The sequence below is a fragment of the Brachionichthys hirsutus genome, chromosome 7 (assembly GCF_040956055.1).
Source record: "Brachionichthys hirsutus isolate HB-005 chromosome 7, CSIRO-AGI_Bhir_v1, whole genome shotgun sequence".
Classification (NCBI taxonomy): Eukaryota; Metazoa; Chordata; class Actinopteri; order Lophiiformes; family Brachionichthyidae; genus Brachionichthys; species Brachionichthys hirsutus.
The window spans coordinates 4,324,081-4,342,691 of record NC_090903.1 but is presented as its reverse complement, the minus strand read 5'-3'; the positions used below and the strand labels follow the sequence as shown (position 1 = coordinate 4,342,691).

The window sequence follows — 18,611 nt, the reverse complement described above, 5'->3', positions numbered from 1 at the left end:
GAAACAAGACCGCAAGGGCTTTTTTGAAATGCTCCTCTTAGACAGGATGTTTGACTGTACTTGTACTCTAGCATTCTATCTACTAAATATATTCATCATTCATCATATCACAAATATTTAAAGACATAATTTGGCATAAAAGCCGTGGGAAAACGTGGTTTCTGGCCTGACGGCACGATCTGTGGGGAATAAAAAGTTGGAGGCTTCGTTATTTCGCCGCCTGTGTTGCTCTACAGTGACGTCACGTCAGCGCTGGCGCAACCATTTTGGCATTTATTACAATGAAGCCTCGTCTCGTCGACCAATGACGGCGCGACTCAGATCATCCGCAGCCAATCGCCATGCGACGCTGTGACTCACCAAATAAGGAGCGACAACACCAAATAAGGAAGCATTGTATCTCTTTATAAGGAGGGAAGTAGTTCCTCTGCTGGGATATCACTCCGCTGCTGGAAAAGCTGCTTTAAATTCAAATGTTCATGTAAGACCGTAAACCGTGAAATAATAATTACTGCGTCAATAATGCAGAAAAAAAGGAATTCTCGAGCACCGATAGGTGGAAATGTGCGTTGTTTCCGGTTCGCACGGCGGACTACGTGACGCGGCGGAGTGACACCGCCAGCGCTCTTCGCGTTCTCCTTTTTGAGAAAGCGCTCGGAGTTTTGGAAATAGAGGCGGAGGAGGGCGAACCAAACCGGGCCCGGGTTGAAGGTTCTCGCGGGGGGGGGGCAGCGGCACGTTCAGAAGTTTGTTCGGTCGCTTCCCGGAGTCTCCGGACCGTCGACTGCACCGGCTTGTTTACGTTTCGCGGCCCGGCCGTGTTTTTTTTTTTTTTTTTTTTTTTTTTTTGCATTTTATCAGTCGGTAACGAGACAACGCGACGAGAGTCCAGCTTTTTTTTGGGGGGGGGGCTGGGGGGGCTGGTGCGTAAGAGACTCGGTCCGGTAAATAGAATGTTACCGAGTCGGATCGGTTCGGCATCATCTGGGAACGGATCCGCTTCAGGTAGAGGCACGACGGGACACGGATCGGGGTTCGTCGGCAGCGGGATTCGTCCTGTTCTGATCAGAGCAGGGCAAGACTTACCGGGAGTCGGTACCGGGCGACCGGGGCCAAGAGACGCTGTCGCGATGCTGGGGGCTAATGGTCCAGGGGGTCCGAGAGGCGCGAGACCGGGGAACGGGACCGGGCTGAACCCGTTACAGAGCGGCGGGATCGTGTTGGCTCACGGAGCCCGGTTCGACCCGGACCGGGACCGGGACCGGGAGGCGGCTACTCTGTGCAGCGGCTCTGACAACGACTCCGACTCCGGGGACGAGGACGAGCCGGTGGGGGACAGCAGGAGAGGCGTGAAGCGGGAGAGGGAGCTGGAGGCGGCGGTGACCGGCCAGGAGGCGGGGGGCCCCCCCGGGGGCTACGGCATGGTGCCCGGCGGGGTCGCGGGGGCGAAGCCCGGGAAGAAGACGCGCGGGCGCGTCAAGATCAAGATGGAGTTTATTGACAACAAGTTGAGGCGCTACACGACGTTCAGCAAGAGGAAGACGGGCATCATGAAGAAGGTGAGCCCCGCCCCCCGTCATCGATTAACCTGATTGATCAATAATAACACAACGACGGGTCCGCGCACGCAGAGCAAACCAGTGTGACCCAACCGGAAGTAGATCTGACCAAATGACGATTCTATCTGTGACCCTGCCCCCCCCTCCTTCATGTCTCTCTCACGCACGCACGAAACGCACGCACGCACACGCACCTCTGGCAGACAGACGTGAACCAGCTCCCGCACCTCCGTTCCCGCTCCGGACTCGGCGCTGCAGAACTTTCATTGTGGGCGGGGCTTCGCTGTGCAGCCATGTGGCGTGAAGCGGCAGCGGGCCTGCCAGTGTAAACACTCAACCCCGGGGAACCCGGGTTGGAGGACAGAAGAGAGGAGCGTGTGTGAGCGTGCGTGCGTGCGCGTGCGTGTGCGTGCGCGCGTCCATGGCCGGTCAGGGATCGATACCTGCAGCACCTTTCCCTGGAGGTCCTCGAGCCAAGCTGGGAATGTCCCGTCAAAGTAAAGCACTAAGATCTAAACCCTAAACCCCGTTTTCTTTTTTTTTTTTAGTGTGTTTTCACGTTTTATATGCAGCTCAGACTGTTGCCGTGGAAACGGGGGCGTCTTCACGGTGGGCTCTATTTTGACAAACGGTGCTGATGAGAGATTTCTGAAAGCGTTGCCCACGCTGTCAGCCGTCACCGAAATCGACAAGTGGGTGGAATATTCATTCGGGGGCGGGGCTGACTGTAGTTGCACTTTGAAGATGTGAAGCACGTCTCCTTTCATGCACTTTAGATTTAGATCACACAACTTAAGTTCACTTTGCTGTGCTGGATTACACAACCAGTACTTTCGGTTCTGTTGTTTGTTTTTTTTCCAGCTCTAATTTTTTGTTCTCCAGAGGGGGCGTGTTTTTATTCATGCTCTTCCTGACGAGGATGCTCTGTTCTCTGTTCTCATGACAGGAAACACAGGTTTGATTGACGGCAGGCATTCAGGCGTCGGCCTGTGTTTGGGGATTTAGAGCGATGGCTGGATCGGAAAACAAGAACCGTTACCCTTCGACTCCGGTAACGCTCCGGATTTAGCTTCCAGAGCGGGACTCTCGTGTATCTGAAGGATACTCTGTGTTCACTTTGTCCTCTGAAGGCTCTCGTTTTACGACTCTACTCGCAGTTACATCCTGAGGTATCCGTCGCGTCGCTGGAGATGGCGCTCCGCCCGCCACACGTCCTGGACGGCGGCTTCAGGCGTGGCTAGTTCTGGTTGGCCTGCTTCAAACCGCCGGCATGGCGGCCGTTCTGACGCTCCTCACGCGGAGCTTCTTATTCGCTGTTGGCGTTTGAACCAGGTTCTCAGCAGGAGGAGAGTGACGACGCAAGCGCGGCGTCATCTGAACTTTGCTGCGACAGGCCCAACGTGATTGGCTGCTGGGGTCCAGTAGGCTGTGTTCGACCGGCAGGTCCCGCCTCCAGCTTGTCGTCGGTTCTGACATCACTGCAGATCTCGATATTAATCATGTGTGTGTGTGTGTGTGTGTTTTGACCTTGACAATGTTAAAAGTTTAATTCCTGTGATCGGGATTAATTTCAAGATTCCGATCATTCAATTCTGACTTTCTCTAATTCCAGTTTGAAATCGGTCCCCCATGCTGTCGAGTGGAACTTCCTGTTTCCGATGTAAACGATGTGATTGTGATTATTCCTGTTCCCTTTCAATCCAGAGAGCTCTAGATCTAGACGAGTTAAAACGACCCGATCATTGCAGAAAAACAAAACCGAGATCACGAGTGCCACAAATATTGCAGTATTAAATAATAATAATTTATACAGCGCAGTTCAAGGTACCCAAAGACGCTTCACATTGTGTATTATTCATTCACTCCGTACTTGGTTGCGGTGAAGCCACTACTGCCCCAGGGCAGACTGACAGTAGCCATTCACTCGCTCACAACGTTCACACGGGCAACGTGGGTGAAGCGCCTTGCTCAAGGACACAAGTGCCGGAGCCGGGAACCGAACCACCAACCTCTCGATCATAGGATGACCCGCTCAACCACCTGCGCCACCGTCTCCTTACAGTACTGATACTTTCTTATGCTACGACTACGTAGGTGCACGTTTGTGTGTGTGTGTGTGTGTGTGTGTGTGTGAGAGAGAGAGAGATGGATGAACCCAATTACCTCCGTAGATGCAGAGTCCATCCTGCCTCCATGAATATTTGCGCATCAGCAAAGCAGGGAAACTTACAGCGTTGTGTCGCTCTGGCTTCTGTGTCGCTCTGGTTTTTTGTGTCGCTCTGGGTTTTTGTGTCGCTCTGGTTTCTCTGTGGCTCTGGGCTTTGTGTGTCGCTCTGGTTTCTCTGTGGCTCTGGGCTTTGTGTGTCGCTCTGGTTTTTGTGTCGCTCTGGTTTCTGTGTCGCTCTGGTTTCTCTGTGGCTCTGGGTTTTTGTGTCGCTCTGGGTTTTGTGTGGCTCTGGGCTTTGTGTGTCGCTCTGGTTTCTGTGTCGCTCTGGCTTCTGTGTCGCTCTGGTTTTTTGTGTCGCTCTGGTTTCTGTGTCGCTCTGGTTTTTGTGTCGCTCTGGTTTTTGTGTCGCTCTGGTTTTTTGTGTCGCTCTGGTTTCTGTGTCGCTCTGGTTTTTGTGTCGCTCTGGCTTCTGTGTCGCTCTGGGTTTTTGTGTCGCTCTGGTTTCTGTGTCGCTCTGGTTTTTGTGTCGCTCTGGTTTTTGTGTCGCTCTGGTTTCTGTGTCGCTCTGGTTTCTGTGTCGCTCTGGTTTCTGTGTGGCTCTGGTTTTTGTGTCGCTCTGGTTTCTGTGTCGCTCTGGTTTCTGTGTCGCTCTGGTTTCTGTGTCGCTCTGGTTTTTGTGTCGCTCTGGTTCCTGTGTCGCTCTGGTTTCTGTGTCGCTCTGGTTTTTGTGTCGCTCTGGTTTCTGTGTCGCTCTGGTTTTTGTGTCGCTCTGGTTTCTGTGTCGCTCTGGTTTCTGTGTCGCTCTGGTTTTTGTGTTGCTCTGGGCTTTGTGTAGCCTCACACACACGTGTGTGCTGCATGTTGGCCGAGCATCAGGCCCCCTTGCTTGAGTCTCCTCGGTGGAAGCTGCAGAGCTGATCAGCAGAGATGCTGCTGCAGGAGGAGCCGTTCATTACCTGCGCTGGCGACGACGCAGGTGAAGTGTACGAGCAGCCAGGGATTCCTTTTTCAACCCGCTCAGCACACGCCTGCGTGATTAAGGTCGCTCAGGTGGAGCTCCATCGTAAGGAGCTTTCCTGTTCTCTGTTGTCGTGTTGTCAGCTTCAGCGGACTCACACGGCCCACGATGAAGGCCCCGATCTAGCAGGCCTGCATGAATGCCTGGTTTAATAATGGCTCAGTAAAGTCCCTGAATGTGAACGCGATGAGTCTCCGCCTCCTCGCCCTGCACGGCAGCTTCCAGCTGCACGTTCATCAGCGGCTTGAACCCGAGTCAGCGATGGGAAGGATCTCACAGGAATCGATGGCGTCGACGCTTCAGATGCGCCGTGTCTGGCGTGGAGGTGAATCCCAGGACGGCAGGCTGAGGCGTTGGCCTCATGTTTCACCCGTGTGTTAAGACACGCCCCTCCCAGTCCACGAGAGCCAGTCTCTTGAACCGTAGCAGTTTCTATTCTGGGGGGCCTTATCTCATGTTGAGTCGAGTAGTGCCAGACGTCAGTGTTCACGGTGGGGGGGCGTTCTGCAGGTTCCCTGTGGGGGGGCGTTCTGCAGCTTCGCTCTGGGGGGGTGTTCTGCAGCTTCGCTCTGGGGGGGCGTTCTGCAGCTTCACCCTTATTCACACTGTAATTTGGGCGCTTGTGTCCTCTCTCTCTCCCCCCCCCCCCCCCCCCCCATCCCAGGCGTACGAGCTCTCCACCCTGACGGGGACGCAGGTTCTGCTGCTCGTGGCCAGTGAAACGGGCCACGTCTACACCTTCGCCACCCGCAAACTCCAGCCCATGATCACCAGCGAAACGGGCAAAGCCCTGATCCAAACGTGCCTCAACTCGCCCGACTCGCCGCCGCGCTCGGACCCCTCGATGGACCAGCGGATGAGCGCCACGGGCTTCGAGGAGACGGATCTCACCTACCAGGTGTCTGAATCGGAGAGCATGGGCGAGACAAAGGTGAGAAGAGTGGAAGGTGTGCCGATGCTGAGCGGTCATCCAAAAAAAAAAAAACACCCATCGAGAATCATCTTCGTCCTGTCCTGAACGGTTTTGAACTTTCGCCTGACGCGTGAGGCCTCCGCTTCGGTTCTTCGTGCCGAGTCATCGTTTCATTAAACCGGAGAGCGTTCCTTCCCTGGGTTTCACACCGTGGGGGGGGGGGGGCACCACCGACGGAAGGGAGCTGCCTGCTTTTCCTTTCTGACCTCTCATCCAGGAAAGCCTCGTAACGGTCCCGCCGATAAATCACTGGGTTGTGTTAGCCGGAGAACCCTGGTGGAGAACCCTGGTGGAGAACCCTGGGGATGCAGCAGGACCGATATTCCTGAACACGCATCGATGTGGGATGTTGAGCGGGAAGGGGTCGGAGGTCAATCTGAATCTGAATCTCGCGGCGCGGCGCGGCGATGAACCCGTCAGCAGACACCCTCCACCGTCTCCACCTTCATGCCGCTGCATGCTGAGATGAAAGAGAGCCCGCTTTGATCCCGCCCCTTTTGTGACGGGCGCTTCCCGGCCTGTTTGCCTGCGTGCTGTTTTTACAAAGCGCCGGCTAACTGGAACCATACCCCGTCAGGGATGGGGGGGGGGGGGGCAACCTTTGCATGCTAAGCTACTCTCACGCCCGCTCTGCTCATTGATAAAACTTAGATTGCGCCGCTGTTGCCTTATATGGTATGGTTTCCCTGCCTGCTCCCTTGGCTGAGGCCCCTCGCATTCCTTATAAGCTGCAGCTGTCTTTGGAGTCCTGTGATTGCCCCCCCCCCCCGCCGCCCCCCCTCTCATTTGGTGATATGGAGGAGAGGTATGGATGCAGATATGAGCAGGTGGAATGGAAACATCTGAGTAATACCTAGCATTTCACGTGATGTCTATTTAGGTGGCTGGCAGTGACCTCTGATCCCGCTGCAGGGCCGAGAGAGAGAGAGCGAGAGAGAGAGAGACCGTAACCCGGATCACAGACGGCGTGCACCGCTGCGGCGTCTGGACACTTCATCACCAGAGCAGAATGTCATACATACAGGCCGGGCTAGTCTAAACAGTGGAGGGTTTGCAGCGGGGGGGTTGGGGTGGGGGGGGCACTGCTCAGGAGATATGATTTAGTGCTCGTAGAATCACGTTGGAACGTCGGCTGCTTCAGTAGAGGAGCGCGATGGGAGGATTTCAAAACGCCGCTCTGAAGCTGCATCCAGTTTGTTTTGTGTTTGACGTGGCGAAGGAGGAGTCTGCAGGATGCTGACACCGGCGATCAACCAATCAGACGCCGCTAATCCCGCGTTTAGCATGTAGCGGTGTTGTGCTTTGTGTGTTTTGTGTTTGGAAGTCCACCAACACGACGGTAACGCTGCTGCTGACCCACCATGTAAAAAAAAAAAAGGAAATGGCTTCACACTGAATGTGAAGAAGCATCGGTTACCACGAGCAACTCTAGAATAAGGTTGTGTGGTCCAGACCCACCGCACGGCTCCTCCTTCAGCGCCGCGTGTTCTAATGATCTGGCTGTCGGTCTGACGTCGGGCTCCGTTGACTCTGGGGGGGGGGGCAGCGACACCGGAGCTGAAACAGCCTGGAGCTGAAACGGCGTGAGTCTCACTGGACCCGTTGCTCTCCTCGTTGGGACGCTTGGAGCAGATGCATCTTGGGACGTCTCTCCGCTCGTCTGGCGGCGTCTTCGTTTAGAGTTTGTCTCTCCAGACGGATTAATGAGATCATTTAGCTTCAGCGTAAAATAATTGACGCGTTCTGATGTCCTCTTGTGTGGCTGAAGTCGGCGAGGGGAGAACGGACTGCAGGAGGAGGAGGAGGGAGAGCAGCATGTCTGGGGGGGGGGGGGAGCGACTTCATGTCAACCCCCCCCCCCCTCCCCTTACTTTACAGCGAGCAACTGGACAGGTCAGCCGTCATTGGCTGCACCTCCTCCACTTGGGCTGCCTTGCCTTTTTTAGCAGTCCCAAATGGAGCTGTGAATTCCATGTTGCTGGCCGGGTGACAGACGGGGGGGGGGGGGGCAGCACGCGGGAGACTAGACGAGGACCAGGCCCCCGGCGAGCTGCACGACCGGCTCCGGCCAGTTGTCACCTCGGAGAGAAATCATTGGTGTGCCTTTTAATTACGGTTTTATTTCCTGATTCGTTAGGGGGGGGCTTGCTTGTCTAGCAGAGCAACAGAGCATTTTATTCTCTAACCAGAGACGCAGCAGGGGAATGTTAAACACTTGATTTATTATTACACTTAACACTTAATATTATTATTATTATGCCCCCCCCCATGATACGCTGAGTCGAGGGGATCCACTTGCAGGACTGATTATTCTATGTAAATATGCTGCTGCTCCTGCTCAAATGCGATTTGTTAATTTCCCAGCGTGAGGGGAGGAGTTTAAAACAGGGATGGCCCTTTGGTTCCAAATTGGTTCCATCTTTTCATTTATTAAAGGATAAAAAAAAAAATACAGATAAAATCTGCAGTTATCTGCAGTTTGATCTCATTCAAAAATCTCGAGTATTTTCATTATTTTCTTTTAACTTAGTCCTCAATAGGTCGGGGCCGCCCCCCCCCCCCCTCCTGAGATGGTGAGGGTTACCTGTAGTGATGGAGGTGATGGTGCTGAGGCTCAGACCATCATGGAGGGGGTGACGCTCCACCGCTGTGTGTTTACGACGCGCCCCTGAAAGCCGGCGCCGTTTGTCGACTGGCTAACGGAGACCAGAACCTCGGTCGGGCCAGACGGGGGCGGGGGGGGTTGTGAGAAGCATCTCGGCACTGCTGGTGTGAGCGGCTTAGTCTTCACACGTGCCCTCCTGTTACCCCAGCTGGCCCACAGAGGGTTAATGCCCCCCCCTCAGAGGGGCTCGGGTTTCCTCCCAGCTGTCTACGCCCTCAGCTGTTTGCCCGTTCTCTGGGCCAACCCGGCCTGGCAGACGGGCTCTCTGCTGCCCCCTATGGCACGCAGCGGTTCGACCGGTTGATTTGTGCGGTGACCTTTGACCTCTCCTTCCGGGCCCGTCTTGACCCATTCTTTGCTTCCTTGCTGTGACCTGCAGCCGACCTCTGGGGGGCCGGAGACGGTCCAGGAAGAGCTTCGGCCCGTCACTTTCCAGACTAAAGCGGTGCCTTTTTTTTGCTAGTCCAAAGGTTCCTGGCATTTTTATCTTGTTTCCATGGTTACAGGCGTGACTACAGCTCATTTGTGAGGCTTTCATCAGAATAGAAATGAGCTGATGGCCGTGTGACGCGCGGATGAATCTTCCTGAGGGGAACGGTAGCGCTAATATGCTAATATGTTTAGCTGATTGAGGGATTGTGAGTTTACCCCCCCCCCACCCCCCCGGTGGAGGTAAAGGACCTTGGACTGTCCCCTCAACGGGACCGGGAGCTGCTCTGCGCTGACTGTAGCGTGGAGGAAGCCGCTCCTCGGCACGGCGGCGTTTCTCTCACCCGTTTAATCAGTCACGTATAAAAACCAACAGAGCGAAGGGGGCGTGTCCCCGCCGGCTGTTGTGTAATGAGTAGTGAAGCAACCCCCCCCCCCCCCCCCCCCCCAGGATGAGGTCTACAGAGAAAAGTCCGATCCATCCTCGGAGAGGGAACCTACGGCTGTCAGCTTTTAACGGCAGATATTCCTTGTTGTTCCTCCTCTTCTTCCTCTTCCTCTTCCTCCCGATGCACCAGGCTAGCGCTGAATACAGTGAGGCGTTTGTTCGGGAGCTTAAACGTTGCAGCAGAGCAAACTAGAAAAGCACTCTGAGAGCGCCGGCCTCCCCCAAGCAGTTCGTCCCCCCCCCCCCCCACCGTGTTTCACCGTGTGACGTTGTGTTGTTGTTGTTGTTGTTGTTGTTGCCGGGCAGCCGGCGCGTGATGCTGCATGTCTGGACCCCCTCCTGGAGTAGGGCTCTTAGCATTAGCATAAAAACGCTTCCTCCAGCGACTCACGCAAACCCGAGAGCTACATGTCGGCCACAGGTGAAGGCGACGCGTCCCCGGCCTCTGGGGTGTGTGGGCCCCGTCCCCGTCCCCGTCCCCGTCCCCGTCCCGCTTGTCACGGGTCGTTGGTCTCTCGTGTTTGCGTCGGCGCGTAGGAAAGCATTGCTGAGCCTTCGGGTTCAGGCTGAACGCCCGACTCGCCAACACGTGCTGCTGGTGCCTGGACGCTAACGCTGCGGCGCCACGCTACGGCTGGACGGTTCCAGACGCTGGACGTCACCAGGGTCCAGGGTCGCCTCGCCGTGGTGCAGTTGAGCTGCTCAGAGATGCACAATGTCCAGGGGGGCGTGTCCCCGCCTGTCGGAGGCTGATTGGTCGACTGGTTGAGCTTCCGTGGCTGGTGACGCTCCCTGTCCAACCGGCAGCGCTTATTCATTGATCGCTGGTTCTGAGCTTCCAGCTGTTATCCGGGTTCTGATGAAGAACACTAAGTCCCGCCTCCACCAGCGAGTGTCCGACCAGGCGCCCCGTCGCTGTCTTCACGCCGCTCGCTTTCTCCAACAGGACACTCTGAAGCCGACGTTCACGGTGGCCAGCCTGCCCGGCGCCGCCAGCAGCGCCCAGCCCACGGCCCCCACCGCCTCCACCACCATGCAGGTGAGCAGCGGGCCGTCCTTTCCCATCACCAACTACCTGGCGCCCGTCTCGGCCGGCGGCAACATCAGCGCCAACGGTACCGTCCTGAAGACGGCCGGAGCGTCGGCCGGGGTCATGCAGCTGCCCAGCGGCTTCACCTTCATGCCCGGTACGTAGCTGCCGGTCCCTCTGTCCCCTTTGTCCCTCTGTCCCCTCTGTCCCGTCTGTCTCTCCGCCCCCCCCGGTCCTCGCTTGTTACCGGATCAGAATTTGAATTGCATCGAGCCTTTGTCTCTTCCTCCGGCCCGTAAACGGTCGGCATCACGTACGACCCTCGGGTCTTGCCAAGCCCCCGGATATGCAGGGAGGGTGTGGACGGATGGCCCCGCCTCTGATTGGCCCTTGACTCTGAGGCCCCAACAAACAAACGGGGAGGGGGGGGCGGATACTGTCAACCAGGTCAAATCCTCAGCGCTCTGGAACCTTAATGTGGACGGGTCATTTGATGAGGCTGGTCGACACGGGGGGGCTGCTTCGGCGAGCAGCGCTCCGTTTCCCGGGCGGGGACACCAGGAAGTGTCCGTGTCGACTGGAGGGACGGGACACAGAAAGGAGAGCGAGCACCATCCAGACGTTTAACGCCTCTGCTTCTCTAGCGGCGGCCGCTGAACGTTACTGACAGCTGAATGACAGCCAGACCCCCCCGCCCCCCCCGTCTTTAGTCCCTCTCTCCTCTCCACCTGCCTGGCACATAGCAGCGGCGCCGGGTAGAGCAGGTGACGCAGCATTTGAGCTAACGTTGGGACTCGGCCCTCTTAGCGCCGTGACATTAGCGTTCCTGTCGGTAGCCTTTTATTCGCTGACCATGCGAAGGTTCCGATTGGGGGCTCTGTTGTCGTTCCCCCCCCCCCCCCTTCATTCATCATTTAAACATGATCGTCTGCTCGTCTGCAGTCCTGGAGTCCCTCAGCTGGAGCGACTTCCTGGATGAATGATCTGTACGCACTGGAGACGGGACAGCTGGTGGCGGCTGCCGTCCGTCTTCTTTACCGCTCACTGCCCTCCCTGTGTGTGTGTGTGTGTGCCCCCCCCCTCCAGCAGGCACCCCCACCATTCCTCTGAGCCAGCTGCAGCAGCACTCTCTGGCCCTCCAGGGGCAGCACGGCCAGGCCTTGGCGGCGCAGCCGCAGCAGGGGCATCAAGCCGTCTTCCGCTTCCCTGCTGCTGTCTCCCTCACAGGTGACCCCCCCCCCCCCCCCTCACCCCCCCCCACCGCTGCCTGCTTACACAAAGCTGCTGCTAGCACTGCTAACGATCCCCCCCCCACTGCTGCTCCTTGTGTGGGCCCTTTGATGACTGTGTTCCCATCGCGTGTCTCCAGGGGCGGGGGTGACCCAGCAGCTCCAGGCCATCCAGGTCCAGCCCCCCCCCAACAGCGACGGCAGCCCGGAGCTCTCCCTCTCGTCGACGAACTCCACTGGTGGGTTGTTGGTTAAAATCAGCCCCCCAGGAGAGGTTTAGGGACTCAGATGGACGGTCGACGCCATCTGGTGGTCAAACGTGTGCAAAGCGTCTCGCTGTCAGTGACGCTTTATCCTCTTCCTCCCTCTGCGTGCGGCAGCGAGTCTCCCAGCAACCATCGTCACGTCGTCGGTGCCGACGTCTGTGGCGGGTCACATGATGTACCCCCCCCCCCACACGGTCATGTACGCGTCCACGCCGTCCCTGGCCGACGGCGGGCTGGCGGTGCTCAACGCCTTCTCCCAGGGCACCTCGGCCATGCAGGCGCAAGACGCCGGTGAGACGCTGAACACGCACAGAATGCTGTTTCATTTATTTTATTCAACCCCCTCTTCCCCCCCCCCCTCCCCCAGGTGCCGTCCCGCAGGTGTTCCTCACGGCACCCCCCGGCACGGTGCAGATTCCCGTCTCAGCGGTGCAGCTACATCCAGTACGGCAAGATCTGCATTTCACAAGTGAAACTCTTATTCCCTCTGCAACCAGCATGCCACGTTGACTGCACTAACCGAGCACCGGCATGCGGGGCGCCACGGGCCACGGGCTCGCCGCCTGGCGCTAAACACGCGGTAGCGGCGCACGGGGAAACACGAGCGTGGCGTTCACTCACCTTCTGAAACGTCTCTGAATCCATCGATGCGGATCAGAGTGAAATATTTTCATCTGATAGTATGTGTTATAAATACATCTACTGCGTATACTATACTGAATACTACTATTACGTAACGGGAAGCAGGGCTGCAGGATTTCGGCCCGTGGCGGCTCCTGATTGGCTGTCGCTCTGCGCCGCATCGTCTCCTCACGCCGCTGTGTTTTCGTCCCCAGATGGTGATTGGCCAGCAGTCGAGCGGCAGCAGTAACCTGACGGAGCTCCAGGTGGTCAACCTGGACGCAGCACACAACTCAAAGTGACCCCTGACCCCCTCCCCACGGACACGGACTGAGAGACATCTCTATTTATGGATGCCTTCCTACAGAGCCTCACGTCACACTTCTGAATGTTTAAAATACACGAGTACACACAATTAAGGGTGTGTGTGTGTCCGACCCTTGTATACAGTATGTTTGGGATATAAATATATATATATATATATATTCGTAAACGCATAGGAAATATCACCTGAAGCTATTTTCTATGTCATTAAATGGTGTTATTTTTATTTTTTTGGGACGTGCACGGTGCCAGAGCCTCACACCAGCCAAAGAGACATCCGTTTGTCTGAATGTTCCAGTGTGAGCAACTTGTGCACAAGCGTGCGTGTGTGTGTGTGTGTGTGCACGTGCATATCTGGGGTTTGTAAAATGGGTGGGCTTTTAAAAAGAAAACAAATCGGAAATGTACATATTTGTTTTTTTTTATTGACGAGTTGTATTTTCTAGCCTGAGTTAGTTGCTGCATGAACCGGTCGTTGTTTTTATTTTAATGTCGTGCGTTTGGATGTAAACGGTAATAATTTGCATAAAGAAGTGAATAATTTACATTTCCATGTAAATTGATTTAATATATCGCCGTGTTATGATCTCAGGCTGTTGGGAGCTTTCACTACGAGAGGGAAACGAGACGCCCTGTGAACAGGATGAAGACGCCGGGCCACCAGTGACCTTCTGGTGACCTTCTGGTGACCTTCTGGTTTGGCTTTTTTAGGTTCCCTCCCGGAGCTCTGATCTGGTACTTTCACCAAGCGTAGGAAGGAACTCTGACAATCTGATGGGGTTTTGCAACATAATGCGCTCTATATTTTGTGTGTACGCACACACACACACACACACACACAAGTGAAGTACTTAAAACGACCACATGCAGTAGAAGTCCTTTAACACCTTTGAAGGTGTTGATTGATGCTTCCCTGAGAGCCTCGGGTTTCTGGCTTTAGACAAACGAACCTTTATCGTCCGGTCGTTTCCAAGGTGGCGTGATGTAAACCTGTTGCTCTGATTCGTCTGTGAGTCGGGGGGGGGGGGGGCATTGAGTCCCAGATTCTTGATTTGGAGAAACAAAGAGCTCTAAATTGAGGTGTCCTCTTGGAGCTCTAAGACCCAGTGTGAAGCTCCGCTGTTCAGCGAGTCATCGGGCCGAGAGGCTTCTTTCTGCGCCGTAGTGCCTCTTTTTTCATTCACTGCAATGGATGCTCTTAGTTCTCGTCCACATGACTCGGGGCGTGGAAGTCGTCACCTCGACGCTGCGAGCTCCGGCGTGCTCCTGAACGTCACAGATTCAGCTCCTCCATATTATCTGCTGGTTTAAAATACTGTACGGAGATTATTTAATCATTTGGGGGTTTTGCTTTGTCATTGAAAGAAGTTATTCTGAGTATTTTCTTTTCTTTTATTGTACAGACATTTTGTAATAAAACCAAGATGAACCAATGAACGACTGACAGCGACCACGTCTTTTTTAATTTAGCACATGGTTCAAAGATCCTACGTTCATGTTCTTGGTTGTACTTCACCACGTATTTACCTGTAAATACATGAAAAGGGACGGAAGAATAAACGCACGAGCCGTGCCTTGAACTTCCAGAATGCATTTGGGCAATCTGGAAGTTTCTCCGTCAAACTCTCCCCGCGGCAACACCTCGCAACAAAGGTTCCGCCTTGCAACGAGTCCCCCATACTCATAAATACAGGAAAGCAAAAATACGAATGATAATTAGAAAGAAAATGTAACAGTGACCGTAGAATAATTTTGTATCGAAAATAAAAATGTTTAAAATATGAATATTTATAATTACCAATTGGCAAACTTAAAACAATGTGGTCACATTTGTAGGTGTACCACATACAACAATAACAACAACATTTAAACGTGCTTTGGACCGACATATTTCGCATTTTTCGCGAAAGCCCCGGATGTGACGTCATCTGCGAAACCATACCTTCCGGAGGGCGGCTTTCGTTCATTTACTGTTGAGGCGGTAAACTGACAGACGGCGGACTTCACCTGCAGCGACCCGAAACCTTTATTGAGCACTTTTCTAGAGAATTCCTTTTCCAGAGATTTATTCTTCTTGAAGACAACTTCTCACGACTTCAGAAGAAGACCTGCTAACATGGTAAGTGCAAGTTTCAATTGAATCAAATGTAGTTTCTCCATTGCAGTATTTTGAGAGAGTAAGAATTAACAAGTAGAAAATAATTTCTGAGGAAATTGTAGGTTTGAATGTTGGATGTAGAAAAACTAATATTAAAGCAGCTTAACTGCCATTTGGCTCCCTCTCCCTCGCTTCTAATTCGCTATTTTGAGAATCTTGTAAGAATTAGCAAGTGCTAATGCTAATGCTAATGCTAAAACTGCCGTCTGGCCCCGAAAGTTGAGTCAATAACTTGTGAATAAGTTAAGATATGTAAGGATTAAAAGTGATGCCAAACTAAACCGTCACGTTTAATGTGAAGTAAGAAGGTCTGTACAATAATTTAGAAATAATTTTAAAATCTTCCAGTACAGAGAAGCTAATCTGAGTGTTTCAGTTTCTGCTGTTAAAGCAGCAAATGTTAGCATGAGATGCTAGAGCAGCGGTCCCAAACCTCTTTTTTCTCTGCAGCGAGACGGTCCCATCTCGGGGTCATGGGAGACAACGACACCCGAAGTGTGTTGCTCATGTCCAGTCTACTCCGTAATTTAGTTTTGGTTTCGGTCGGTGCAGAAAACCCCGCTTCACACCGATAGGACGTCGGAAATGGCAGCAGGGTTTTCGGTGCCGTGACTTTAATCCAGAACACGGGCAGAGTTGTTGTCTCGAACATGCTTTTAAGGCCGCCGCCATTTGCGATCTCCAGCAGTTGATCTGCTGGAGAATGTCTTTAATGGCGGGAAGGATCAATTCTTCACCAACAGTGAATGGCTTCTTAGCCTTAGCAATACGGTTAGCCACCGTTTGTTGATGTGGCGGCCCTCGGTAATTGCTGCTGTCCTTCCTTTTCACGTTTTTGTTCTTTCTAAATACTCCAAAGGCTGTTTTTTTAATGCGGGATGCTTGGTCTCCAAGTGGAGAAGGAGTTTTGGAGGCTTCGTTGCCTCATTGGAGAGCCGGTCGCTGCGTATTATGCAGAGCGGCTCGGTTCGTGGGAATCTCCTGTCGTGATAAATCCGTATTTTCAGTGGGGTTCGTGGTGGTGTCTGCTGAATGCAGATTTCTTTTTTTTTTGGAAGCTGGAGCCTCTTCTTCCGTCTCCTCGCTGGGCCTTTTCCCCTTCGCAAAGAAACTTTTCAGACGTTTTTTTTTTTTTTTATTCATTTCGCTCGCTTGTAGGTTTCAATTTAACGATAACTCTAAATGCGCCGAGAGTGAGTCATTAGACGGATCCGGTCATTTTTCAAAATAAAACACCGTTCTGACTCGGATAATAAATAAAACGGAAATAATGTACGTTTATTTCATCTTTCTCCGCGGCCCGGTACCAAACGGCCCACGGACCGGTACCGGCGGTTGGGGACCCCTGCGCTAGAGAACCTTCTGTCTCTGTAGAAATCTGTAGCTCACATTGTTGAAATGAAGCAGACAGTTTTGTGTTTCTGCTAAAAATCACGGGACGGAGAATTTCTTTAGCTACGCTGGAGAATGTCTTCCTGCTCTAACCCGCTCGTACTTAACGAGAACAAGAACAACTTTGTTTTTTCATTTGGCCTCTTTGTCTTTGTTTTCACGTTATTGAAGCGTAGAACAGATTCAAACAGACGCGCTCTTTAAATACGAATGTTTATATTTATTGTAGGTATAAACTCAGGATGAGTCATCGACCAATCGGCAGTCGGTTGATGGTGTTTGTTTGTTTGTTTGTTTAGTAAATAAATACTAATGGTGTGTTTCTGCACCTCCTGCAGGTACTTTAACTTGTTTCTGGCTGCTTGTTTTTCAGCGCTGGGTTTGGAAAACGTTTTCCGTTCCCAGCCCGAGCCGGCCCGGCACCCTGAGAGTGACCCGGAGGAGGGTTCCGGCGTCGGGGCTCCCCTTCAAGCCCCCCTGCCGCTGCTCTCCCAGGGACACCTCCTTCCCACCTGACCCCTCCTCCCCCATTTCTCTCGACTCCTCTTGCTCCGACTTTTCTTGCTGGTCCCCCCACGACTCCTCCTCTCCCTCCTACTCCCCGTCTCCCATATCCTCCTCTCCCTCCTACTCCCCGTCTCCTATGCCCTACTCTCCCTCCTCCATGTTTCCAATACGCTCCTCTCCCTTCATCCCTTTTTCATTTTCTTCTCCTCCCCCACGTCCCTCCTCCTCCCTGTCTCCCATACCTTCTTCTCCCTCCTCCTCCCATTCTCCCATACCTTCCTCTCCCTCCTCCTCTCCGTCTCCCATACCTTCCTCTCCCTCCTCCTCTCCGTCTTCCATACCTTCCTCTCCCTCCTCCTCTCCGTCTTCCATACCTTCCTCTCCCTCCTCCTCCCTGTCTTCCATACCTTCCTCTCCCTCCTCCTCTCCGTCTTCCATACCTTCCTCTCCCTCCTCCTCCCTGTCTTCCATACTTTCCTTTCCCTCCTCTCCCTTCATCCCTTTTCATTCTCTTCACCTCCCTCCCCTTTCCCCTTCATACCAACTTGACCCCCCACCCCCGCTCCCATTGACCTTCATCCCTTTTCATTCTCTTCTCCCTCCCTTTCGCCCTTCTCACCAACTTGATTGCCCCCCCCGCTCCCATTGACCTTCATCCCTTTTTTCATTCTCTTCTCCTCCTCCTCCTCTTTTTCTGCCTCTTCCTCTCCCCCCACTTGGCCCTCTTGTCCCTTTTTCTAATGATGTCTTCCTCTTCCTTTCTGAAGAAGACTACCTCTGATGACTGTATTGATGGTGTTTGTTCCTTTTTGAGCTCAGCCTCGGTGTCCCGATAGCGAGGAGCGTGGGGGACGTCCCACTGACGGGCGGCGTGGGGGGCGTCCCACTGAGGGGCGGCGTGGGGGACGTCCCACTGACGGGCGGCGTGGGGGACGTCCCGCTGACGGGCGGCGTGGGGGACGTCCCGCTGACGGGCGGCGTGGGGGACGTCCCGCTGACGGGCGGCGTGGGGGACGTCCCGCTGACGGGCGGCGTGGGGGACGTCCCGCTGACGGGCGGCGTGGGGGACGTCCCGCTGACGGGCGGCGTGGGGGACGTCCCGCTGACGGGCGGCGTGGGGGCCGTCCCGCTGAGGGGCGACGTGGGGGACGTCCCGCTGACGGGCGGCGTGGGGGACGTCCCGCTGACGGGCGGCGTGGGGGACGTCCCGCTGACGGGCGGCGTGGGGGCCGTCCCACTGAGGGGCGACGTGGGGGACGTCCCGCTGACGGGCGGCGTGGGGGACGTCCCGCTGACGGGCGGCGTGGGGGACGTCCCGCTGACGGGCGGCGTGGGGGAAGTCCCGCTGACGGGCGGCGTGGGGGCCGTCCCGCTGACGGGCGGCGTGGGGGACGTCCCGCTGACGGGCGGCGTGGGGGCCGTCCCACTGACGGGCAGCGGCGCGGTTACGGCTGAGCTCTGGAACGCTAGCCAAGGATTCCCCCAGTGGGCCACTGGATCCCGGACACGGCGTGTGTGACGACGTCTCCAGGTAGGTGTCCTCTAAGGACGACTGTGGACGGCTTTGTCTGTCCCGGAACAGTTAATTTCATGAGTTATCGCTGAAGGTTTGTTGTCCTGCTTCACTGAGTGAGAGACGCAAACCATCGCTGCTCCTTCGTGTCTCTCCAGGAGGTAAGAAGTACGTGGGACAGTGGTTGGACGCTCAGCGCCATGGCAACGCTGTTGTCGGCTCGCCCTACGGCGTGTATTATGAAGAGCCCTTCAGAGACAAGATGAGTATAAGTATTCATAACATCACTTTGAGGTGTGGCCAGCGGGCTTC

At 54.6% G+C, this 18,611-nt stretch overlaps 1 protein-coding gene across 1 annotated transcript; it reads left to right on the top strand.

Annotated features, from left to right (window-relative positions):
- Positions 1 to 906: 906 nt before the first annotated feature.
- LOC137895648 (serum response factor-like) lies at positions 907 to 14,166 on the top strand. Its single transcript, XM_068741139.1, has 8 exons — positions 907 to 1,559; positions 5,409 to 5,675; positions 10,206 to 10,446; positions 11,376 to 11,516; positions 11,659 to 11,757; positions 11,899 to 12,075; positions 12,152 to 12,228; positions 12,621 to 14,166. Exons 1-8 carry the CDS (start codon positions 954 to 956, stop codon positions 12,705 to 12,707), a joined length of 1,695 nt encoding a protein of 564 aa, XP_068597240.1. The 5' UTR covers positions 907 to 953; the 3' UTR covers positions 12,708 to 14,166.
- The last annotated feature ends 4,445 nt before the right edge of the window (positions 14,167 to 18,611 follow it).

Excerpts from the sequence above, each read along its gene's own strand:
- LOC137895648 (XM_068741139.1), top strand. The coding sequence starts at position 954 with ATGTTACCGAGTCGGATCGGTTCGGCATCATCTGGGAACGGATCCGCT. Across the intron at positions 5,676-10,205 it reads AGAGCATGGGCGAGACAAAG|GACACTCTGAAGCCGACGTT; the intron begins GTGAGAAGAGTG and ends TTTCTCCAACAG. Across the intron at positions 11,517-11,658 it reads TGCTGCTGTCTCCCTCACAG|GGGCGGGGGTGACCCAGCAG; the intron begins GTGACCCCCCCC and ends GCGTGTCTCCAG.